At 45.9% G+C, this 26,335-nt stretch overlaps 1 protein-coding gene across 7 annotated transcripts in view; it reads left to right on the forward strand.

The window, feature by feature from the left end:
- Positions 1-26,335, forward strand: part of KCNMA1 (potassium calcium-activated channel subfamily M alpha 1) — a 659,358-nt gene that overhangs the window by 519,321 nt on the left and 113,702 nt on the right. For all 7 annotated transcript variants that reach the window (XM_081158532.1, XM_081158535.1, XM_081158534.1 and 4 more), the window contains exons 16-18: positions 5,145-5,213; positions 14,243-14,329; positions 20,364-20,440. In XM_081158532.1, the coding sequence (XP_081014658.1) occupies positions 5,145-5,213; positions 14,243-14,329; positions 20,364-20,440 (233 nt within the window). The remainder of the gene's footprint in view (positions 1-5,144; positions 5,214-14,242; positions 14,330-20,363; positions 20,441-26,335) is intronic.

A 26,335-nucleotide genomic window follows, 5' to 3' on the forward strand; every position in this document is an offset into this window, starting at 1 on the left:
GAACATCTGGGTTGAAACTACTATAGTTAACAGATGATGCTGGCAGTTAAAAAACAAAAAAAATAGGGCTTTGTATAATGTCGTTGTCAAATTGGGTAGACCTCTACTTAATAGTTATCAAGAAAGCAATCTAACTTGTTATTACAACAGTTTTATTGCAGATTGCTGGTTTAAGACCTTTTTGTGTTAGTGGCATTTTTTTTTCCTTAAAAAAAAAGTCATTTCTATTCCCTTCTAATTATTTTTGCAGCCAGTGACAACTTCCTGCATTGGACACATTGGGACATTTTATTTTCGAAGCCAAGAATTAAATGCTTGCTAACTTATGGCTGATTCCATCCTGTTTATCACACGGTGAAAGCTCTCTTGCTTCTTTCTTACCCCTGCCTCGCCCTCGGCCCCTTTTCTCACCCACTCTGTCCTGGGCACATTAGACATGGCAGCCTGAGTAAAGCCATGGAGTGGCTGTGAGGGCCGGAGGAGCGCAGCCCAGTTTGCTTTACCAAAAGAATGGTGTCGAATGATGCAAGTAAAACGTTTAACCTCAGGGCATCGAGCTTGGGTAGTCTGAAGGCACATTCTTGGGGGCGAACTCCTTGTAACAGGATTTGTAGAGGGTACCAGGGGGCATTACTATTTGTATCTTAGATTTGTGCTTACGTCGGGGCATCGTGGGTTGAAAGCAAAAATTAGATTCTCAGAGCACATGGCTGCTATTATTTCCTCTACCCCCCCACCTCAGTCTGTGTTCTTTTAAAGAACAGGACAAGTTAAGAAGCATCTTGTTCCGGGATTCCATACTCACTTCCAAGCCCCTTCTGCCTAAATGAGACTTTGCCAGTTTGTCACTTTATCTCTTCTGTATCATTCCAACAACTCGTGAGGTTCTGCTGCTCATTCTTTCATACATTTATTTAATCAGCATTTATCGAAAGCTTGTGCTTTGCACTTTGCAAAATGCCAGGGAGATGAAGCTCAGCCTAGGGAGCAGAGAGATGCATGAATAAAGGATTACCACACCAAGCCACACCCATCCCCCTGTTTACTCGCTTGGATCTGGTGTTCCCCAGTGGACCCCAAACAGAGGCTGCACCTCTGCTGCAGCCTTAAGCCTAGTATCCAGGCATTGGCCAACCCTCTGTGTCAGGATCTAAGGGAAAACTGTGATTTTAACAAGGGGAGGCATGGTTCTGCTTTCATTGTAAATAGTAAATTGCTTAAGATTGGTATTTTGCAAGCATCCAGATGATGCTCTTAGAGTGGGGATTAAAAACTTAGATGCCTGTAGGGGGCAGTTAGCAACCAGGAGTGAGAGCTGAGACAAAAGGGAGTGGTGGGGACTGTGGCACATTGGAGAGCACCTGTCTCATCCAAAGGGGCAAGTGCTTTGAAGCTCCAATCGCTGTTAGCCATACAAAATGTAGCTTCAGTGTGGCCATATCTGATTTGTCTAGGAAAGCCGAAAAACTAGTTTTTATATGAAATCACCTGTTGGTATCTAATGCCAGTTAAAAAACAAAAACAAAAAATGCTGTTCTGACCAAACAGAATAGATGTGCATGTTGGGCTTCTGGCCACCTCATTCCCTCCGTTTTTATGAGAAACATCTGTGCAGCACTCTGCACTGAGACTTGATTTCCACTCTTGACATTTCTACATAAAAGTTGTTTAACCTTGAACAAATTGCTTCATTTCCACTTTTGGCTTTTCTGTGTGAAGGCCATTTGACCTTGAGCAAGTTGCTTTCCCATCTTTGGACCTCGGTTTGTCACCTGTATGAGAAGAGCAGGACCAGCCTCGAAGGGCCTGAGTCTCAAAACCTGTGGCTGTGACACTGTTTGTTTACTTCACTCTGTCCCCCACCGCTTCGTCGCTTTGGCCAGTGAGCAAAGGCATGTTTTGGGTTAAAGAGCTTCTCAAAAAGAGGCTTCTATGAAGTAGTATAAAGTTATCTTAGGGATTTGAGTGTTACGAAAGAGGCCTCAGAGATCTGCTGCCATAGCTTCTGCTAGGTTAGGAATGTGCACAAGGCCACGTAGATTTTATCGACTTTCCTGCATTACAAAACTCCCTTCTTTTTATATCTTGTTGGTAAGTGGCATCGTAGTATCTTGGAGATATTATTCATTGTTACTGTGAACCATTTTGTCCCTTCTCACCTGTAGGATCAGGTTGTTAAAGCAATTAAGATCCTTGATCCCATGAACTACCAGAGTCCCATATCGGAGTGGCCGTTACTCATAGAATATCAGCAAATTGGCCTCTTCACGATTGTGCTAAGTTAAGATCAGGCTCCTCTTTGAGGTTTTGGCATTTAGCTGTTATTTACATTAGAAAATGGTTACTTAATCTTAGTAATTTGGTTCCACAAATATTGCCTAAGCCATCTGATATTTTAAACAGCTTAAGCTCCAGAAGTAACAGCCCCATAAAAGGTGCGTGTTAGCAGTGTTCTGTGGGACATAAATTAAGAAGAGCATTTTTCCAGCTGTAGCTGGACTGGTGTTTCAGCAAACTGCGTCATCAGCATAAAGCCCAGGTCATTAGAGTCTGCTGGCAGGAATCAGAAAACCTGCAAATCACCGGAGAGCCCCAGTACGCCTGCCTGGAAGTGGTCCTTTGAAACCTGACTGTCTGTTGAAAGCAGTGTGGAGGACCATGACCTCACAGGCATGATGAGCAATTGGTCTGATTCCCACCAGAGGGCGTGAGGCCTTCATCAGCACTTTACCTGTAAGTAACACATCCACAAGTCCAGCGCATCTGATTACAGCATCTTGCTATTTAAAACCAACCCAGGGCTTCCCATCCCGCTTGGCGTAAGCTGCAGCTGCTTGCTGTGGCCAACGAAGTCTTCTGATCTTGCTCCAGCCTGACTCCCCGAACTAGTCATTATCACAGTCATCATTGCTGGTGCTCAGATACCCCAAGCTCCTTCCTGCCTCAGGGCCCTTGCACTTGCTGTTTCTACTCCCTAGGATGCCCTTTGCCCAGATCCTCTCATTGCCTGCTCCTTCCCACCATGCTCCAGTGCTGTGCTCTAGTGACACTTCTTCAGAGTGGTCCTCCTGGACCATCATAGATAACCTGCTTTTCCAGTTACTCTTTTATTCTCTTAGGGGTTTTGTTCTCTGCATAGTACTTGTCTTCCTCTGGAAGATCGTTATTTATTCACTTGTATATTTGCTTATTGCCTATCTCTGTCAACACAAAACAGGCTTCCCTGGGGATAAAGATATGGTTCATCCTGCCAAGTGGTAGCCGGGGACCTTGAGCTACATGAGCTTTCTGAGCCTTAGCTTCGTCACCTGTAAAATAGAGATATCAGTAGAAGTCTGAATAACTTGGGTGATGTTTCCCTCTAAGGGATGTTATGGGGATTAAATGAAAGCACCAAGAAAGGCCCTGACCTCTGACCCAGCATCTCCTCCCCCTTATAGAGCTGGAGCTAAATAGCCATCAATTCATTTCTCCGTCTCTCAGTAAACCATTGCTTTATTATGCAGAAGTCTTTGGAACATAAGTGATAACACTCATTGTAGAAACACAATTATAATATATACGGCGGTGGGCAAAAGCAGCTTTACAGTTGTAATACAAATAAATAATACAAGAATAAACTTTCACATGTTCACAAATGTAAACCCTATTTTTGCCCACCCCTGTATATAATTGTTTTATTTATGTGAGTTTTTATTTCTGAATATATAAGTATATATGTTCACCTAATTGTGTCATGTTGTTTACTTATTTGTATCGATATAATATTAATTGTTGATCTTATACCTTAAAGTATTCTTCAAAATGTCATTTTTGGTCCTGGCCAGTGTGGCTCAGTTGGTTGGGCATCATTCTGTGCCCTGAAAGGTTACCAGTTTGATTCCCGGTCAGGACACAGGCCTGGGCTGCAGGCTTGGCCCCTGGTAGGGGGCGTGCCGGAGGCAGCTGATCTCTGTTTCACTCTTATATCAGTGTTTCTCCCTGTACTTCTTCCTTCTTCTCTCTCTAAAAACAAACCAAAAATCAATAAAAATCTATTCTTTAAATGTCATATTGAATGCTAATACATACCGTATTGTACCATACTTGAACCATTGCCTGATTCTTGAACATTTTGGTTGCTTTTAACATTTTTAGTCTGTATAAATATACTACCTTGAACAACTTTATGCAGAAAGTATTTTGCAGAACCTTTTATTATTGTCTTGGGAATGACCCCGTGAGTGGAAGTCATTTATCGAGCTTGTCTGTATCAGTGGTTCCGTGTGCAGCACTATGGGGGATCCCAAACCGGTCCAAACTCTTAAAGAAGTTCGGCTGGTCAAGGAGACGACATTCAGACGCACGAAAGCCCAGCCAGGACCAGGGTGACTGAGGGCTACATGCTGTGGCTGCAGGCGAGGTGCTGGAGGAGCTCTGAGAATAGAAAGAAGATCGGAGGCAGGGGTGGCCGCAGGAGACCTGCGCTCAAGGCTGGATTTGATGTGGGCTTGGGCAGGTGGGTTGGGAAGAGAGAAAAGACATTCTGGGGCAGGATCTGCACGGATGAAGGCCCCGAGGCAAGAATGAGCTGGCCCCAAAGCAGCCTGGGCGGCGGGCAAGAGCCGCGGGCAGGTGAGCTGGACGGCTGGAGCCAGGAGCGGAGGCGCCGCAGCGGTGAGCTGGGCAGCGACGCGGAGGCCGAGGCTTATTACCGTCATTCCAAGCACACCGGGGTCTGCTCGCAACAACAATATGAGCTATTTGTACAAAAGACCAAAATGGAATCCAAATAACAGGTCCAGCTGCTCCAAAAACCTCCCTCCCCCTGCAGTTAACATTTTACTACCCAACGGAGAAACTAATGAATCTGGCCCAGCATAAATCCCCAGCCACCCATTCCTGCTTGGGCCTGTGTCTAGACATCTAGAGCTGAGCGCAGGACGCACTTTAAACATTCGGTGCCTTATCGCTTGCGAGAAATCAGCTTTAATGGGGAGGCCGGGAGGTGTCGCCCCCAGCCCCGTCCCTTTGGCACAGCGGCTGTAGAACGAGGGTCCCTTGGGTACGGACTGGATTAGGAGATGAAAAGGGGGTAGCAGTGTTGGCTTTGTGGCTCTGGTCCTTCAGAAGCACTCACTAGAGGTGTCTCCCTCTCATTGCAGGCTGTGTTTTGTGAAGCTCAAGCTCCTAATGATAGCCATTGAGTACAAGTCCGCCAACCGAGAGAGCCGGTAAGTTTGCTGTGACTCAGTGGCCAGCTGACATTTGTGATGGTGAGAGTGCACCCTGGGAACGTTCGGCCCACTTCTCTGTCTTAGGCTCTGCTTATTTGCTCAGAACCCTGATGCAACACGTCTCAGACACTAGGACACATTTCAGGGCATGTTCACCTAGACGCTGGCGTCTCTATTGCAGACCCACCTGTCATCTGGAGCCCGGCCAGTCATTGAGACTGTTCTTCCAGGGGAAAGGGGCGAGATACTCAGATCTCCCTCCAATTGTGCCAATTTTCACTTCCCACCTCTCAGCACAAAAGCAGGGACAGACACTGTCCTCTTATCCCTTTTTACTGTTGCGAGCACAAAGCAGGTGGACTCGGGCCTCATTGCCAGCAGGCAGGGGGCAGAGCCGTGATGGGAGACCCGAGCTCTCTTGATAGCCAAATTACAAGCAGCCTATTGTGGACCATATGTGCTTCTCCCGGTGCACCCGAAATCCAGGTGGCAGAATAGCCGCTTCATGTAAATTAGCCAGGAGATCAGGCTCAGAGGCAGGAGCCCTCTTTATTTATTTATTTTGTACTCAATTATGTGCAAATCAGACTGATGAGGGACTGGGTCTGGTCGAAACAGATAGCACCCCAGTCAATATCTGAGTTCACACTGGAAGAAGGAAGCATCCCATTAACAAGGAATCTTGTTGATGGAATACTATATGTATTACAGATTAAATAGAGATATTTTTGCACACACACTGCTCCCCAATTTTTATCAATAGTTTTGGAAGAAAGGACTCACAGATACGTTCGGACTTCTGTCCTCCAGTGACATCCATGGTTTGTTCAAGTTGTAGTCAGCAAGTCCTCCTGTGGTGTATAGACACCCTCTGACGCACACCTTAATGACTGAGCAGGGCGCTGGGCAAGACTAGAAGGTTCCTGCTGTCATCATTTAAGGAGTTTTCATTATTGGGATGAATGACCCAATAAGGCCAGACTTCCAAATGTTCATTCTGTGTCTCTATGACAAAAAAACCCTGGATTGTAAGCAAGTCAATCCAATGTTCTCTGTCACCTAACCCCCAGATCAGATTGCTCACCAAGTTAATCTGATCAAATGCTCAGCTATAATGAGAGCACCAATCAGCCGAAAGGAAGGAAAAACAGTAGATTTGGTAGCCACATGTAGAACACGGCGGTAGCAGTTGATATATATGTATATAGATACACGCTTTTTTTCTGTGTTGGCAAAGTGAAGAATATTATTTGCAAAAAAAACAAACAAAACGCTGAGAGTCCTGGCTGTTTGCTGTTCAACAGATAACACGGGTGTTTCTGGGACTGCTGCTTGCCCATGCTCTTGCGGATGCTCACCTGTACCTGTGTAGGGGTTTTTGAAAATGATATTCTTTGTGTTGCCAAATCAGTAAACCTCTGTGCAATTCAGTGTTTTCCCTTTATTGTTTATGCATCTCTCAAAAGCGTCATGAAGTGGGCGATGCTGAGTAGTGTTTCTCAACTGTTCTGGAATAATTCTGTAGCAGGACACTGTACTCTGACCCTTGACCAGTCATCTCCCGCCTGCCACTTTTTAGTCACAAAGAGGGAGAGAGAAAGGCTGTTAATGGTTCAGTGTGGATGTGTTGTCACCACTCTAAGAAGAAGAATTCAGAGCTTGCCCTGAAGACAGAATCTTTTCTCTGATGGGCCCTCCAGTTAATTCGCAAATCAGAGATGTTTTCAACAAAGCCATATTTACACATAGAGTTTTTAGATTTCTTTTTTTTTCTTCTTTAAGGAAAGGGAGAAAAGACCTCGTCTGGCTTTGTTTGGGCTTTCTGTGTGCCGTTGCCAGCTTCGATCCTCAAATGTGGCTTGGTCTCAGTGTGGAAGCTCATGGGTGCTTGTGGAAAAGGCGTGTTTGAGGGCATGTGGATCATGCCTATGAGAAAACACAGGACTTACGAAACACGTACCCACATGTCAAAGAACCAGTGTTTGACCCTGAGATAATCGTTTTGATTTTTCCCCCTGCATTTAAAAATGTCCCATTGCCTTTCCTCTCACATTTTCCAAGTGACTGGGTGTTAAAATTCAGAGAACCCGCCTCTCCTTCCCACCCCCGCCCCCAGCCTGTGTTCACCGACCTCCTTCACCCCATGAGACTGTTTTCATGCTTTGCTGAAAAACCTTGTTTTCACATGTATCCTTCAAATAATTTGAAACAAAGGTTTTATTCCTTCTTTTCCTTCTGGTGTCAGTCAATTTATTATCAAACTGTTTGATTTTAAATTCTTTTCTTGTCGTTTTGCAGAAGCCGAAAGCGGTATGCACTCTTCGTTAACTTTCCTCCCAACCTCCACCCTCTATCTTCACTTCTAGCCGCAGGACTATTTGTCAAGAATTCAGGAAGCTAGAGATTATATATATATGCGTATATGTATATATAATCTCGTTCCCTTGTCCAGTGTATATATATTTATATCTGTATATTTACATATAAACCCCTGTCCACCTAGGGGACATAAAAATTGAAAGTAGCATATTGCTTTTCTTGTTTGATTTGTTAATTCTTTTGGATGACGCACTAACTTCTTTGCAGGAAACCTAAAAAAAACACACAACAAAAACAAACCCAAAAGACACAATCCTGTTTTCAGTCATGGCACCAATGCTGGGAACAAATGTTATTTGAGTTGAAAAGGAGGACTCTTCTCTCCAGCCCTCGGTGTCTGTCTCTGTCCCGTCCTGATGTGTCTTGGTGTCCACCAGGCTCTGGTCCATTCGTCTGCATCCCACATCCACATTCCCAGTGAGCCTCCCCATGTCCACTTTCCAGGTTGTAGACCAGAATTTGTGTCCTTTTAGCCACAAAACAGAGACAAGCCCTTACACGCACCTCTTTCCCCCCGGCTTCCTGAGGACCACATTGTGCATATGTGCGTCTCGGGCGGCGCTCCCCGCAGGCCCCGACGCCGCTGCTGAGTTGCCAGATTCCCCCATTTGACCTGCTGAACGAGTGCTGTCTATTGAGATGAACTCGGGGCTTTCTGTCCTTCCCAGTGTGTTTGGGCCGATTTCTCAATATGAAGTATCTCGACGTTCACCACGCGACCTCACCTGTCCTACTGCTGTTTTATGTTGCACGAAGCATGACCGAACCCTCATTGATAGTTTTTCTTTTTTTAACTTTTTGGGTTAATATTTCCAGCGTAGGTTTTCAGTGTGTTTTCTCTCTAAGAAGTGTTGTTGGAAACATACTGTTGAGATGCCTACTTGCTCACCTTCTCAAGAGTTGTTTTTCTCTGTGGTTGTAATCGCTGTCACACGTTTGTGTTCGTAATTGTGCGTGTGTGTGTGTGCGTGTGTGTGTGTGTATTTGTCTGGAACTCTTTCCAAAGTCAGATTCGTCTGTGACGTTTCGAGTAGATGTGTGGAAGTAGAGGTGGCTTCCTGTCAGTTTGGTATTATTGATATGATCCAACTGCGAGAAGTTACTGCAACACTTTGCATCGCCAAAGGTCCACAGTGGCTGCACCTGTGCTGTTGGCTTTTGGCCTTTGAGTCCTTTTATTGTGTGGTGAAGGCATGTTGTGATGAAGGCATGACATATCCTAAAGTGTACCAGAAAGTGACTTGGCTTGTTCCCAGAACCCAATACCCAGCATTGTCTTTTCCAAATGAATATTTTCTCTGTCCCATATGGCCACTGTTTTCCTTATGTGCAAAATCTATTTGAAAATGCCATTTCTAAAGTTATTGAGATGGAATCAGGATAAACATGTATTTGGTGGACCACAGTGGCAGTCACTTGAGTCTGACCGACTGGGAGCAATCTTTATTATGGTCTTTGTGTAAGTGACCTAGGCTCAAGTATGCTGACGCATGGAATACACGCTGCGGAAAGTGTGTGTGTCTAGTTGTGTGGGACTCCAGCAGCATTTGTTTTAATGCCCAGAAGAAATGGAAAGTTCCAGAAAGGCAGTAAGAGTTGAGATTTGGGGTTTCCGCAGGCTGTGCCTTAACACAGCCTCTACATTCCTGGGCGGCTTACTCCCTGAGATGGGAGCCAATTGGTTCAAACAAAGTCCCACCCAATAGCAATCGCATATGACCCTGTGTGGTCAAAGAGGCCACTTTCAGTGGCATCAGTGGCATGATTCCTCTGGGCACAGCATGAACTAAAGTCCTAGATGGTTCTTCTCTTATTCTAGGTGATGAAGTCCCATTAGCTTTCTAGACACAGATATAATTACCATGTTATCAAATACAAACTGTGTCCTCATGAAAGTGATATTTTTGTAATTGCTCAGGGAATGGTACATTACACCTACCAGAAATTGAGTGGGGAGGAAAGAGATGTACATCTGTCATATTTATCCGTAATGGATAAAAGTTTCCTTTAAGAAGTATCTATTTCAGTTGAATTACTAATCACTGGTTGTCTCTAAAAGCACCAAACAAGTAAAATTTATGATAATTGGAGAAGAAATAACTAGATGTTTCCAGTTATGCATAAGTGGTGGAGAAAGGGAATATATCATCTTGCCCTATCAAGCCCCAAATCTATACCCTGACCAAAGTTCAGCAAGAGATACACTATGAGATGCATTGCAGCCTGAGACCTGGAGTTCCCTCCCCTTCTGGGGGCTCCTGGCAGGGACGTTTCCCTGTGGACTGAGCCCTGCTAGCCAGTGTCACATGAACATGTCTTATGTTTGGGGACACGTATTTCAGTTCTAAGTGAATGGTATTTTCAGTATTGAAATCAGGTGCTTCAACTCCCCACATGGCTGGCTGTTTACATATTTGTATATTTACACATTTATACTTAATGTCTCTGGGCTTTTGTTAGCTCATTTGCCACCCCTAGAAGAGGTGTGGTCGCTCCTCCGACAGGCCTGACTGATGAGAACTGCAGCTTGGTCTTTGAAAGAAGAGCTGTGACTCCCTTTCTCCTTAGTAGAGAGGGAAAGGAACACTTTTGGAACTGAGACCAATGACTTTTATGTTTTTCACTCATTCAACAAATGGTTGAAAGCGCCTGTTCCATGCAGGGCTGTGAGCTGGCTACTCTGAGAAGCATTTTATAAAAGTAAATAAAATATGATCTTGCTTTTCACTCCTTTATGCAACCATGAGTTTGCAACAAAAGATATATATTTTCCCCATATTTGCTTCGGTGAGGAGCCGAAGAATTCGTCTAGATACAAAACTAGTCCGAGAGCAAAAGAAAAAGAGAGACCAGGGACCCTTGGGGAAGGGACCACACCAGCCCTTTGCCTCCAGCTCTCACGGAGTCTTTTCAGTTGAAATTAACAAGTCAGAGAAGAAAGAAGATAATTTACAAGTTCATTGAAATGAGGGCAAGTCCACCCCCTGCCAAGAAGATGTCCTTGTCAGAATTCTGCTCATTGATATACGGACTTTTTTCTTAGAGATTTTCCTGATTCTTCACATGACACATCTTGAAGTTTATCTCTATCTGATAAGCTAGTGAATTGGACAAAATTGGAGCCAGGGACTGATTTAAAGTGACGCGTGGGGAGGGAGACTTTTGGCAGTCATAAGAACAAACTTAACATTGAATATTTTAAGAGATCAAAGATCTTTGGAAAGATTTACATATTCCTGTTAGGAGGTCAGTAACATATTCAAAAGATTGTAGACACTTGCAGGAACAAAAATGTCACTTCTGTCTAGGACCCTTATCTTCTTATATTTTCAAAAAGGCGAAGATCAGTACATTAAACTTTCTAGATTTGGAATGTGTATAGGAGACTTAACTTCTAAAATATCAAAAAGAGTGGTATATTTCCTCAAAGAGTCTGAACCTCGGTGCCCTTACACAGGGTGTACCGTATGCAGTGGTCCCTGGGATCAGGCTCATGTGCTTCTCTTAAAACCCTTAAATATATGGGTGGAATCCAGCCCAGTGAGCATCTTTATGTATCTAGATGTCTTTCCTTCATTACCTCAAGAGCTGGGCTCATTTTTTCAGCCTCATGTACCCCGTAGAGGCGATTTCAAGCCTCCCAGCCCTGTCCAGAAGAGAACAGCGGACATTCTGGAATCACATGGTTAGTGATATCCTTGGAGGCCCTTCCAGTGCCTTACACAGTCAGCCATGAAGTCTAAGGAACAGAGAGCTACTCTACAGTGTAGCCAGGAGCCAGTCCAGTGAGCCCATCTGCAGATACTATGCAGGAATAAAATTTTTCAGATACTGTGCTCAGTAAAAAGCTCTCAGTGCCTATAGGGTGCCTCCTGGGTAGTTCCCTAGCGCCGAGGACAACATGGGGAGCTGTGATGCTGTGAGAGATTGTCTGTTTCTCAGGTAGTTATAATTACCTTGCTTGCTATTAACAGTGACCCTGTATTAAGGATCTACTAGGTAGCAATCACTCAGCACATAGTATGTACTTTCATTCTCTTAGCAACACTGTAAGCTAGTGAGTCTTCATCCCACTTTACAGACTAGGAGAGTGAGGCTTAGCGGCATCCACATGCTCAAGGCCAGGACCTGAGGCCATGGGCCCGACATATGTACCCGCTGCTTACCCACAGCAGCAGCAACACTGAGATCTGTGCCAGAACCTCTCCTCTCCACCCTTAAACTTGACTAAGGCAAGCTGAGAGCTGTAATAAAGGATCTCAGCCTGGAGTCTCTGGGGTGAGGATCCCAAATTCTTCCTGTTCTTCAGTGTTGATAGAGAACAGAGGCAACGAAAGAGACTTTCCATTGATGGGAACCTCGCTGTCACTGCCATGGCACCGTGGGGCCCATCACTGGGGTGCAGTTACTGCAGCACATGAAGTGAAAAAGGGAAAAAGCAGGTTCCATGTGAGGCTTGTTTTGTGCATATATGTCACCCAGACATTGATGTGTGACAGATTCCCCTTTTTGAAAATTGTGCTGCTGAAGTCATGGTAGGATTTTTTTTTTTTTTCCATTCAGGAAGCTTTTTACATTTTTAAATGAACACATGTCAACAGGTAGAATTTTCCAATTTTAAGGAATTAGCTCCTTTAGACCCCTTTGTCCGTTACAGTTCTCCAGCCTGTAACTTCACCTCATTACGGGCAGGATGTTTTATAAGAAGCCCTGTGTTCTAATTCATGGGGCCAGCTAAGGAAATTCGGATAATTCTCCTGAGAATCAAATACCCTTTTGGCCTTTTTTGCAATAATAATGAAAGGGTTCAGTAGCCAAAAGACATCCAGCCTTCTGTCCATTGTCTCCCCTCATCTTCTGAAGATGAGGTTATCACCATCCCCATCTTGTGGGTGAGGGGGTTGAGTTGAAGAGGTTCAGTAACTTGCCCGAAGTCAGACAGCTCCTGAACGGATGAATTTGGATGAATTTCTGATTGCAGAGCCAGGGCATACAAGAACTGCCAGGACTTTTAAGAGCGTATGCAAAATCCAGAATGCCTTCCTTCGAAAACATTGCATTTAGTTGGCTTTGAAAAGGAATCTGGCTGACCTGTATAAGCACTGTCCCCCTTTTCCTCATGATCATGAAAGGCCAGAGGGCTGTGTGAAGAGCTGGTGGCGGTGCTGAGCCGGTGCCCCTCCAGCTCTGCCCTTTGCAAGCCGTGCTGTGAGCGGGCCCGCTGCCGCCTGGCTTGTGAGGGATCTCACTGTCGTCTGTGCTTCTAGGGCAGAGCAGTCAGCTCTTCGTGGACTCTTGCTATTACTCAGCGTTAACAATAGCAATGACACAGGACTGGTTTCCTTCTGTCAGGTCTTGTTACCGGTAATAGTGTGTGTTCTTGTGACCAAAAGCAGTTACTTTGCAATAATGATCTACTCCAGCCTCCCAGCAACAAAAGTTCACCTGGGTCCCTCCTGTATTGCTACAGACACATTGAGCACATTTCTGGAATGGTTTTACCAGCAGAAAAGGATTACATGTTAATTGCCATCCTGCATTTTGATTGTTTTGGGCAGTTAAGGACTTCCTTTAGCCTGATTCCAAACATCTATTACACAAAACACCTGATTTTCGGATCAAAGACTCCCCCCGCCTTGTTGTATCTGTTGCTGAATTTAGAGTCCCTGAATTCCATATCCATTCAGCCCAAAGCCTCATCTCAGTCTCTGTGTACGCTGTTGCTGGATTCTGCTTTTGATCTGCAGAAAATTAAACTTGTTTGTTTCATCCATTTATTAGATTAGGCTACATTTATCTCCTCTGTCAGTCCAAACACAACTTGGTCAGCTAATCTGTTTATACCACTTTGAATAGGACTCCGTAAATTTAGGCTCATACTTCCCAGCAGGGGAAGTTTTTTGTGTGGTAATTTGCATTTGTTTTCTAATTAGTTTGCCCCAATCAGGATGTGCTAGACGGTGTACCTTATTCAAAGATGCCCTTACATTTTTGTAAACAGCAGGCTGGAATCATTAAGTATTTCCAATTGCTGGCATTTCCCTTTTTCACTGTTCTGGTAGACCCAGTTCTTTCTTCACAGACTGCACATGGAATCTGCTTCCATGTCCCTATCATGTCATGCAGATGTTCTGTTTGCTTCTGCATTGGTATGGGTGTCTTGTACCATTCCCTGCAGCGGTATGTGGTGTGTATACATGTATGTTTCTGTATGCATATAGGGGTCCCATTAATGCTCTGTCACCTAATGGAAAATTGGTGTAGTGATAGCTTTATTAGACTACCAGCACTCAATGTTTACCATCAACAGCATTTTCCAAAGGGGTATATTATTGGGAATGTTGCTTCAAATCAGAAGCCCATGATGGCAATCCCATTATAAAAACCTGGCCCTAAAACCGAGATTTGCTTTGATTTCTGCAACTGGGAGTATGCCACCCTTGGAACTGAGCAACCAAGCTTTATGATGGCATCATCCAATTAAATGTGTGGGACAGTGGACCTCAAGTTCTAGATGAGATCTTTGGGGAAAGCATTAGACTAGTGGGCCCCCTATACAATTAAGAGTATGGTGTAACCTTCCAGGTTTTACTCGGAACACAACCTCACAAATGTGTTTTCTTTGTTTGTTTTTCTTCACTGAGCAGTATATTAATTAATCCCGGAAACCATCTTAAGATCCAAGAAGGTACTTTAGGATTTTTCATCGCAAGTGATGCCAAAGAAGTTAAAAGGTAAGAGTTTATTTTCACCTGCCTTCCTTTCTGTTCCAGCCACAGACATCTCGAGCCACTGAGGAGGCTTGCTTCCGTGTGTGTAGGGCCCAGACCCCCGAACTTCTTAACAGGTCTTTGGGTGTCAAATGGGGCCAGATCTTAGGAAAAAGAGATTGCGCTTTCAGATATTTCCATGGGCTCCTCTTCACACAATCAATTCCACATCTTTGAATTAAGAAAAATGACATTTCAGAGCTAGGCGGGCTCTGAAGTAGCTCCTCCTTCATTTCCCAAGGAAGGAAACAGAGTTGCAGAGAGCTGAATTGATTGTTCAAGGCCCCCTGACGCTTGATGACCCAGAACAACATAGCTTAGGAGAGCTGACACCTCGCCACCGCTCTTTACTTAGCATTATTAACTCAGGCAGATTTGCTTGAGAATTATCAGTTTTTCACTTTAAGTGTCAAATGAAATCTCAAAAGGTTTGCATTAATTTCAGATGAAATATTGCGCTGGCTCTACATTTTTTTGGTATGTGGCCTTCTGGGTAAGTGGCTGGAGTTGTCAGGTTAATTCTTAAGCCTCTGTAGGTATATAGCCTAGGATCGCATTGGCCTCAACATTCTGTGACACCTTTATTATTATCATTCTTAAACTTGTTGGAGCAGCCTAGGAAATCACAGGGCTCTTGGCAGAACACCAGCGACAATTGTTCTGTTTGATTCTATCTTATGGACTAGGAAAAATTGACTAGCAGAAAATGGGACTCAAATCGCGAGACACGTCACTCAGCTTAACAATGACATTACCTAAAATATTCATCATGAATATCTGTAATTTATTTAAACCTATTGTCTTAACTTAATGAGTTCCTACTCAAATCCAGGCCTGTGCTGGGGCTTCTACATTCTTTACTGCTGCTCCTCAAAATGACCTGATAAGTCTTCTATGACACTTAGGCTTTGGTTTCCTCCTCTGTGAAAATGACATAAATGACTTGTCTAAGCCACGCGGCACAGGAGCAAGTGGCAGGGCCTAGTAAGGAACTTGTCTCTCCTTTTCCAAAACCCACAGTTTCTACCAGATGTAATAATACCAGCAAGTTCTTAGGCAGAGTTTAATATGTGGCAGCCCTGTTCTAGGTACCAGGTACCAGGTATCGATGAACTCATTTAACACTCTCAACAACCTCAGGAGATAGGTAGCATTAGTATTCCTGTTTTACATATGAGGAAACTGAGGCACAGGTTGGTTAACTAACTTGCCCAAGGCCACAGTGCAGGTTTAAAGCCAGGATTTAAAACCAGGAAGTCTTACAGCCTTAATGATTTGCCAAGAGGTGAGCCTGACATGCTGAGCACAGAACTATGATATTTGACAGCCAATGCTTATTACTAGCCATCCCAGTCATACAGCTTTCAGGGTAAAAAAAAAAGGGGAAGGAAAAAAAATCTTTAATACTGAGCTATCTAATGACTTAAATTTACTTCTGCAAAATTACCATTACTCAGGTGTGGGAGAGGAAAACCTCTTTATCCAGGTGATGGGTCCTCATGTTCTCTAGGAGTACACTGAGAAGCGGGTTCACCTAGGAGAGGAAAGTTGGGGCGGGGGCAGGGGCCGAACACCCCCTCCCAGGTCCCCTGGAAGAGAAGGTTGTGCTCATGGCCAGACTGAGACACAAAAGCTGGAAGCGGCATCTCAGCACCTCAGGCAGGGGGCTGGGGAGCACAGCGGCGCCATAGATCACGCACACCTCCCGCATAGCAAGTATAACATGAAGCTCCCATTTGTGTAATTCTATTTCCTATTGCATCCCTCACTAATGAATGTCACAAATACCAGGCCGTCCAAAAAACAAATTACCTCCTATATTAGGGAGTGCAGCGTGCCTCATTTCAGTGCTTTATGGTATTCGCAAATACATGCTGACACAACCAGCCGCGCAGGCCTGTAATTTTCCGTGCTGTGTGATGTGTCAGAGCAAATGCTGTCAGTTAGGGGATTTCAGATAGATGGAGGCTGCAGAAAACCACAGACAGGGCGTTGGAGATTTGAATGAAGCTAAACAAGTTTTGTAAAAATGGAAAAGTAGATTATGATGCTCTCGTATTGAGTCTGCACCCTCTGCTGCAAGAAAGCAACGAAAGAACTTAATGGATTCGGGCTCGTAGAAACTTTCAGGTGCCGTGTTTTAGAGAGAGAGAAAAAAGAGGAGTGAAATCATCCAATTCCAGTCTTAACAAAGTCACGTTGGGAGAAGCCTTCAGGCCCTTGTCTTTTGCTCCCGGCCACTAAACGTTTTGCTTTTTAAATAACCTTCACATAGTATCTAATGTAGGAGTCACACAGTGGTGCCTCGTTGACTCCGTTTGGCTTGCAGACATGATTCGTTTGAGTCATAATTTTTAAAAAAGTTACCAAGATGAAGAAACCCTAATCTTTTATATAAAAATCCCTGTTACTGATTTCTCCTGAAGACCTTGCAGATCCAGCATTACCGGGCAACATTCATTCATCAGCCGTCTGCAGGTCACTCACTCTCCAGGACACCGTACTAGGTGCTGGGGAAACAGTGGCGAGCAGTGGACAGAAGTCCCTGCTCTCGTGGGCTCAGGATCTAGGGAAGAGAGCATCGCAGCTGCGTTTATTCAGGGTGCGAACATTAATGTGGCCAGCTCGCTGATTCAGAGAGGGTCGGAGGGAAGGTGGGTCAGAGGGAGTGACGCTAGAGCAGAGATAGAGGTGATGGGGAGGAATCCTTCACTCAGAGATCTGAAGGGAAGAGGAGACATGATGGGAACGTTTGTTGTGTTCAGTGAACCTGAGGAGAAAGAGTGTGTGGGGGGAGTGGAGTGGTGACCTGAGGTTAGGAGTCGCAGGGCTAGTTCCCAAAGGACTTAACACACAGGTTGGGTTTGTTATCAGAGGGAGTGCTGGGTGGTTTTGGCTGGTGGTGACGTAGTCTGGTTTGCATTAAAAGGCCTTTCCACCTGCCCTGTGGAAAATCAGATGCAGTGGAGCAGGAGGGGAGGCCAGGAGACTCGGAGACTCCTGCGTGGGTTAGGTGAGGTGACGGCTTGTGCTCGGCTGGGCAGCGGAGGTGCTGAGACCTAAGACCAGTTCGGAACATATTAGGGAGAGTCTGCAGGATCTGCTGATGAACTGGACCCAAGACGTGAAGGAAAGAAGGGGAATCAGGAATGGAGCCTAGATTTGAGCCTTACGCAGTTGGGTAGATCAGGGCGCCATCCTGTTTTCATGGGAAAAATGGGGGGAGGAGGCAGTGTGGGGTGGAAGGAATTTAAGGATCCTAATTGGGCTGTATTAAGGAAGTTGTGTGGAGATGTCATAAAGGCAGTTGGACCTACGAGATGTAAATTGGGGTGCTGTATCAGTGAGGGTCCTGGCAGGGAACGGGTGACATACTTAAATGGGAAAAAAGGAGGAGAGCTCTGTGAAGAAAATCTATAAAGTTGTGGGCAGGGTTACAGAAAACCAACCAGGGATGGCAAAGCACCCAGAGATGGCAACAGAGGGGAGCCCCCTTCAGCCCTAGAGTCACGGGGAAGGAGGGCTGCTGGAACTGGACAGAAAGGCTACACTGTAGGAAAGGCTGCCTCCCAAGAGCTGTGTAGAGAAATGTCGCTTCAACCATTTCATGGGCTGGTAGGGAGGGCTCATCTCTTTGCATCCTTTGGTCTCCTGCTGGCTCCCCCAGTTAGACACAATGAGAAACCAGAGGACAGGGAGACTCTAGAGGCCAGCCTTGCAGGATGCAGATCTGGTCTTGATGATGCATGTGGCAAGGTCACCAGCTGAAGGCTACTTGAGGAAGGGCTGGGTGAGCGGGAGAGGAAGAGGAGAGGGTTGAGGTGGGAGGAGGCAGGGCATAGATCCTGAGTGTAAGAAGGCCCCTGGAATCCACCACTGTAGATGTAAAGGGAGCCAGTCAGCACCGTTGTGTTTCCTTTCCCCAGCAACACGCAGCTGCTCAGCTGCAGATATGCAGTACGGTGGGGTTTTGCCAGGTGAGCATGAGAGAGGAAGGGATGGGTGGGGAGCAGAATGGTGTTTACAGAGAAGCGCCACTTCCCAAAAATCATCTGGAGCTTGGATACTCTGCCTTCTCCAGTTGGGGGATGTGTCTCCAGGTCACCACAGACCCACACCCTCACCCCATTTCACTTGCTAACTTTACCTGGCTGGCCCCTGTGGGTATTTTGCTTTCAGAATCTGGCTTTAATTCATGGAGTAATTATACTTTATCTTTTCAACGGCCTATTCAGGCTCATCACCTCATCATCTCTTTAGTAGAGATGTATTTAAGACCTTGGGCACTGGGATTAGACTGTGGATTTGAATCCTGGTTCTACCACTCAGCTGTGTGATCTTGGGCAGGTTGCTTAACCTCTCTGTTCTTCAGGTTTCTTACCTGTGAAACAGAGGTAATAATCATGCCTCCTTCAAAGGATTGACTGAGGATAAAGGGTGTTATACGTATTAAATGCTTAGAATGGTGCCTGGCTTATAATCTGTGCTCTATTAATGTTAACTATTATTATTTATATGTATAGGAACATCAAATGGGGGTAAAAATAGGCAAACGAAATGGAAGCAAAATTATCTCCTCCTTTCCAGGCAGGTCATGACTGACTGGTTCTTAGCCACATTGCCACTGAGGCTAAACAGTCAGCCACCTTGTAATTTTTTTGTAAAATAGATGAAAACTGGCCTTTGAAAAAATAGTGGATGAGCTGTTAGGGTGGAAGGAACATGGAGCTTGAACCTAGAAGGGCTGGGGCTGTCCAGGTTCCAGCAAGGATGACTTAAGGCAGGTTGCCACAACCCCCTCCATTTACAGATGAGGACTTTGAGAACCAGGGATTTTGGCTACAAGATCTCAGATCTCTTCCAGATCAAAAGTCTTAACAGTGGCTTCCCAAAATGCCAGTCCTGTGAAAAACATAAAAAGGAACCTAGAAATAAAGTGGTCAAGAACTGTGTTTATTTCTTTAGAGCCCTGGTCAAGGCCAGACCTTGTTTATCCCTGGCATTCATCTTGGTGTTGGGAGTGGTAAAGGTGCTAAGCCAGGGGTTTTTGTTAGTCCCTGTACTCAGAAGGTTGTGAAGTTGTTCCAATGAATTTTATCACCTCCCCAGGACTGAGAGGACATGGGCCTCCGGTGCTGCTTTTCTAGGCCCTGAGCTTTTAAATAGTGCTTGAATTGATTTTGCCACATCCAGAGTATCCTGGACATGGCCAATGCACTTTGTCATCACATAGTGCCACTTAAGTCCTATGAGGGGCTTTTCCTGTTGCTTTCTCTGGGTCTCCTTCTACTCACCCCAATCCTGTGATACACCTTCTGCCCATTCCATTCCTGTGGTCAGCTGAGCTGGGCTCCATAGTGAGAAGAAAACCTTCATTTATTACATGATCCCGAGGCTGGAGAACAGGAGTTGGTCCAGCCAACTTTACAGTAAATATGGGCGATGAAATCCCAGGAGGAAATTGACAGGGGAACCCCTCGATTCCTCACTCTGGCTTGTCCCTTTCTAATCTCCTGAAATGAAAGGATGCTTTCAGAGTGACGGGGCGGATATTTTCATTTGACTGAGGAATGCCATCCTTGTGCGCCTTTAATACATAGTTAATCAGACGGAGGATTTCGGAGATGTGTTAACCTCCCCACCGAGGGAGGGCCCGGGCCTGCTTGCCCATGTGCTTGGAGAGCACTGAAGGCTGCTCTCAAAAATGAGAGACGGGCAAGCAGACGCAGCGTGTCACCTCGGCAACCTTTCCCCCGGTTCCTTTTCAAATGAAAGTTTATTAAAAGAAGCACTAACTCAAATCGCAGAGACCTGTGTTTGAAATAAATGGTCTTTGCAACAAACATTTCCGTCTGTAAACGTCTAAACCTTTCAAAAGATTAAAGGAAATTAGTGCTGGCGTGTTTCATTAATTTGGCACCGCAGTGGAGGAAATGTGGGACTCATTTCATTTGGGTGGATTATGAGACGTGTCAGTTTTTCCATTCTCTTTCTCCAGGGCATTTTTTTACTGCAAGGCCTGTCATGATGACATCACAGATCCCAAAAGGATAAAAAAATGCGGCTGCAAACGGCGTAAGTAGAGTTTCTTTCCCCCGCCCCTCCCTCGCTCCTTCCTTCCCCTGCATTCATTTCCCTTCTCCTTTTCCTGTTAAAGAAACACTAAACATCAAGAGTTTTCTTGAACATGTTTATGTTTCACCCAGCAGTTTAAAGAGACATGAAATAAATACCTGTCCTCACGTTATTAGAGCAGAGGTTGAAAACTCACCACCTCCAGCACCTCGCAGTACACCTAGTGCCAGTCCCACTCCTTGGCTCTGAGGGGATGCCTAGGTGGAGGTGTCCGGTGGGACGCAGTGAGTACCGTGTATGGAGAGGACAGCAGGGCCGAGGAGGGCGCGTTTCTGTGTCGTGATTCCCAGTGGATGTGGGAATGCCACGGGTACCGACCGCTGGACTGGGGCGGAGAGGGAAACTGAGCGTGAGGACTCGGTCTCCCAAGTGGGAGCTGACTCTCTTTCCATTGGGATTGCTGCAGGTTTTGGTACCAAAGGCCAGAGCTTTCAACTCTGATACCTTCAGACTGGCCCAAGAAAAGAACTTGGCCATCGCCAACGGACTGTGTTATTACCCCAGTGACCAACCTCAGACACCACCGCTCTTCGGGGTAGACGAGACTGGGCTCGGTCGTTTCTGGCATAGCCTATCTCAGACCCCTCCCAAAGCAGCTTGCCAAGGGGGCCTCTGCAGAAAGATGGGAAGTCAGGGAGGTTGGATCGTGAGTGCCTGAGAAACCAGGACTTGGAGTGGACTTTGCCTCACGGTGGCCCTTTTGCAGTCATGTTGCATTGCCTAACAGAGGTCGTTCACAACCCTAGAGAGAAGTGTTAATGACGCCTTCCTTCCTATGTTTAGTCTTTTCAAAGCGCCTTAGGATCATTATTTTCTTTGATCTTCACCATAATCCTACGTAATTGGCAGGGGGTGTCATTAATCTCGTTTTACAAAAAGAAATTAAGGCCTCAAGTTCAGTGACAGGATGAGGTTGCTGAGAGCTGCGGAGACCCAGCAGATAGGTTTGGGCTTGACGGAGGCCTCTTGATGCTGTGCCCTAACCTTCCTTCAGGAGAAAGGGCAAAGTGGGTGATGACCTTGGGCCTGGGGAGTAGGAACGCAGATATAGTACTTTTCCATAAAGTACTTTTTCACCAGCAGGAACCAAACAGATGAGTGCCATTCCTGGGACACAGCTACCAACCAAGGGCTTTATTCACCCCACCCCTAAAGGGGGCACAGTAAATGTAAAACCAGCGAGAGAGCAATGCCTCTGTGCCAGAGCATGGAGAAGGCACGCAGACTCCTTGGCAAATACCCACGTGGAGCACTCTTGGTCTAGAGCAGTTTCTGTAGAAATCACTCAGGCTACTTCCCAAATCTGGGGCAGCTGGGCCCCATGTTTCTGCCCCCTTTCTTCATTGACTTCATACACAGAGCCCCTCCTTTCAACTCTGACAACCCACCGAGATGAGTGTTTATGGAAATCTCAGAACCAGAGCCTCTGGCGCTCATATTCTGACAACCTGTCGGGAAGAGCGTCTCTCCCGGATCATTTCCATCAGAAGCGACACGCCGTCCGAGGTGGAGGCGAGCAAGGCAGAGTAACAAGCGCAGGAGGCCGGGCCCCTTTGTAAGGAGCCCCTCACAGCGGTGTGGGGTGGGAAATGCAGCAGAGCCTTGAGGCCAGTAATTCAGAGAACCTGGTCCCACCGGGGCATCAGTGAAACGCACTTATTGACTCCTCATTCCTCGAGTTTGAGTACCTTGTTTGTGCAGGGCACTTTTCTTGGTGCTAGGGATGGAGTGGTGAACAAGAAAGGTCCCTGCCCCCCCGAAGCCCTCACCCTAGTGAGTGATCACAGAACAGTGATCATAGGAACACTTAGGTACATTCAGACAGAGACAAAGGCTGTGAAGAGATTGGAGGCAGCCTGAGAGTGTGAGGAACCCTGCAGAGATGCTGCTTTAGCTAGAAAGAGCTGGAAGGCCTCCCTTGCGTGGTAGCCCTGACCCTGAGACCCAGTCCAGGCAGGCACGAGAGGGCGGCAAAGGCCAGGAGCAGAAATAGGTTTGCAGTGTTTAAGAGAAGGGAGGCTGGCAGTGGAGCTGGTGAGACTGGAGAGAGGGGTACGAGGCGAGATCAGAGAGGAAGGCAGGCGCCACCATAAGGAACTCGGGCTTTAGTCCCATGATAAATAGAGCTGTTTTTATGCAAGGAAATGACATCATTATTTCCTGTGGATCTCCCTGGTGACTGGACAGAGAGCAGATTCAGGGAGGCAGGAGGGGAATGGAAGGACGCAGAGAAAGCTGCTGGGACTCCTGCTGAGCCCCCCCCCACCCCAGCCACTGTGGTGGATCCCCTCAGATGCATTTTTAAGTCCCTAGAAATGAGGATTTGGCCCCTAGGACATTTTTCCACCTTGCTCCTAGGCAAGCACACAGCAGCGTTCTTTAACATCACGCGCACGATTGTCTGAAATAATTTTATTCTGTTCGTTTCCATTCCCCTTGGTTCAGCGAGCGGGGCGTGTGGTCCCCCATCACGCACAGCACAGATGCCTCTCCAACCGAAGCCAGTGTGACAGGGCCTCGCGCCCTTCCCTCTGCACCCTCCTTCCCACATGGGCTCCTCTGAGGTTCATGTTGGAAAACAATCAGAATTGTCCACATACTGTCCTTTCTGATTAAAAGGCCCCAGCAGCCTGTGCTCCAGAGGGCAGGATGCGGGTGTGTATATGTAGGTGGTAGTTAGAATAAATGAGCTATTAAACACGAGGCAGACCGGGCAAGGTAGGAGCTGGGGGAAGCTCAGTTTTGGTTGCAAAGAAACTCTCCTTAGAAGGAGCTGGAATTGTCAATAATGAATTGAATGCACATTGCCCGATGCCCTAAGTTGAGAGGGCAGCTGTCCCAAAGAGCCACTTGTCCAAATCTGTTAGGCCAGGTATTAATATTTCACCCTGGAGTGATACAACGCCACGAGAGCAGAGCTGGTGACAGCCACTGGTCCTCATTCACAGTTTCCCAACCCTCCTTCCCCCCCCAAGCTCATCCCCATTCACCCCGCCTCTACCTCTCCATTCACGTTAGCTCAGTAACTTTGAACATTTCATGTCATACTACCTGGAGAAATAGCGAGTGTGGCATTCCATGCCTGGCAGCATAGTTTAACTCTTGCATTTCTTTCCATTTCTTCATAGCTCTCCATCAAGGAAGAGGGTCACATTCAGCGTCTGGCCAAGGAGCAAGCTCTCCGAATCTGTTTACCCATTTCTTCTTTCTGTATAACAAACCTGGTCTAATGATTGATGTTTTCTCCCCCAGCCTCTGAAAGTTTGCCAAAGGGCAGACTCCTTGGGGACAAGTCATGTCTACATTGATGTGTTTGAAGGAATTTTCTTGAACTTCTAATCATTGACATATTTTCGATTTATTTTTTTCTCTTTGCTGCCTTGGAATGCGGCCCCTACTCTATTTTAACTGCACACTGGTAGTGATCTATTGTGAGTAAAACCGGTTCCCAGCAGCCCGGAGTCCAGTCCCCCTGTCTTTCTCTAGAAGAGATTCTTCTTTTATTTTCTGTGCAGTTTCAGTTTCTTTTTTCCTTTTGGTATTTATGTTGCATGTAGCAGTGAATCAAATGGATCATGCCCCAACTCCCTTACCCAGCCCAATCTGCAGAGTAGCCCGAAGCTGGAGAACCTGAGAGCAGGAGCCCCCTCTGTTCATCTCCACCCTCCCCCCAGCTTCTTGCCAGCCTCTGGCACTGTCTTATTTTTCCATTTGAAAATAAGACCTTGACAGCAGTGTTTCTCTTGAAGGCCTTGTCTCAGGACCTTTAGGGGACACTGAGTAGGCTGAGGTAATTACCACTAGAGTTCGAGATGCCTCATCGATTGGGGGCCATTGCCATGCTTGCGTTTGATAAATTATACTTGGTCTCCTCCACTACTGAGCTCGAATTCCTATATTGAAGCAAACACACATACTACATATATATTTGTGTTGTGATATATATATATTATGTGTACCAGTACTTTATATGTAAAAATGTACATTTTTATATATAAACGTAGAGCTATTTTATAGAGTGATGTATTTATTATAATATATGTGCCTCTCTATATGAGAAAGTGCCTGCTAAAGAATTAACTGGACACCCAGCTTTGGGACTGTAAGTATCTAAATGGTTTTAATGGAGACAATTATTTCCACCGTGGTAATTATTTCCGACAGCCTATGAGGTTCCCTTGCTTTAAAGTAAAGTTTCTCCTTTAGTGAGTACCCACTAGGACATCCCCAGGTCCTCTACAGGTGGTAGGCATCTTGGAAGATGTTTGCTTGTTTAGCAAACATCTACTTGTTTAAGGCAGAAAAGGTAGCTGGAGGAGAATGTTCCATTGCACTAAAGAGCTATGCAGACGTCTGAACATACATGCAAGTCGCTGAGCCCCTGACTTACCGAAAGAGTAGGAGCCCCCCCCCCATCCAACAAGATGCAGCAGTTGAGCAGGAGCTTTTAGGCCAGTATTTCCATGGGCCCGAGAGCAATGCTGCTTTCAGTGGCACCAGAAATGAGCATGGGGTCTTTACTCATGTACATGAAACCACTGAAAGCGAGACCCAACCTGCAGACCAGTTCAGCCCAGCAGCCCTGGGATTTGGAGAGGATGTCTCAGCACTTGGTCCTCTCAGACTCCTTTGCAGCAGAAGAGGCAAGTTGGTCATCTGGTTCTGGCTCGTCTCCAGAGTCTAAGCGCGTAGAATGCTCAGTATACAAGCAAAACAGAGCATGACCTTTCTCAATTCCATGCACAATTGTACCAAAATTGACTCTGGGGGTCTCTTTACCTGCAGAACACCTTTAAGGATGGCTTGAGGGCAGGAGCCACTTTTATACCTTCAGAGCTGCCTACAGAATCTAGGGATCCTTCAGGATTAGTGGGAAGTCTTGATGTCAATTAACAAACATCTCTAGTGCCAAATTCCTCTGTCTTCTCCAGCCACAGTGTGATATCAAGGGGGCAGGGCCAGCCAGCTCGGCGAGCTCTGTGCTGTTGACATTAACTAGCTTTTCCTTCCCCCTCTTTCCGTTTTGGGAAAACCACCTGCAAGACCTTTCTTCTCCCTGCAGAAGCTAATAGGAGGAATTTTGCTAAGCGAAGACATCGCTTCTCATTTGTAGGACTTGAAAGAATGCCCTTTGATTCCCACCGTCATGTCAAACAAATGTCTCAACCTTACACCTCAGTGAACTTTTTCTTCCCTGGATGTTTTTACCTGTAATTTTAGTTGCTGCGAGCATCCGAAGAGCAGCTCCAGGGTTGAGGCTTGGAAGCAATCCTTCCTGCACTGCATTGATTTTAAACCTGAGGTTGCGATCTGCTAAGTGTCTATGAATTGAATGGCAGATTTTTTTTCCTACTACACCAGTCTTCCCCTGAATTGCTCCATTTGTACCCTAAAATATTTCCCCCCCAGCAGTTGGATAACTGCATCTGAGCCTCTCAGCCCAGCACTGCTTCTCCAGCCCCTTCCAGCCCACCCTGGAAATTAAGATTGTGCAATTGGAAATTGGCTGACAATTTGGTTGCTGATGCAGGAGGCAGATGGTGCTGAGAACAGGCTGGCCTCCAACTCCGTCTTCCATTCCAGGCTTGGCTGGGAAGGGCTAACAGCAGAGAACCAGAGTTTGACAGCTGATTGTCAGTTTCATGCAAGGAAGGAGCAGTAACTAAAGCACATCTACAGCAGCCACATCTCCACAGGCGTCCTTTCTCATGATCACAACCATTGAGGATATAGGAAAAGTTGTCCAACAGTACATCTGAAAAATCTTCCAGTTTTAAACACGAGTAAGGAGTAAACCTTTGATGATGTCTGTTAGGGAAAATACTTTTATGTTGT

Source organism: Miniopterus schreibersii (assembly GCF_964146895.1).
Source record: "Miniopterus schreibersii genome assembly, chromosome: 14".
Lineage (NCBI taxonomy): Eukaryota > Metazoa > Chordata > Mammalia > Chiroptera > Miniopteridae > Miniopterus > Miniopterus schreibersii.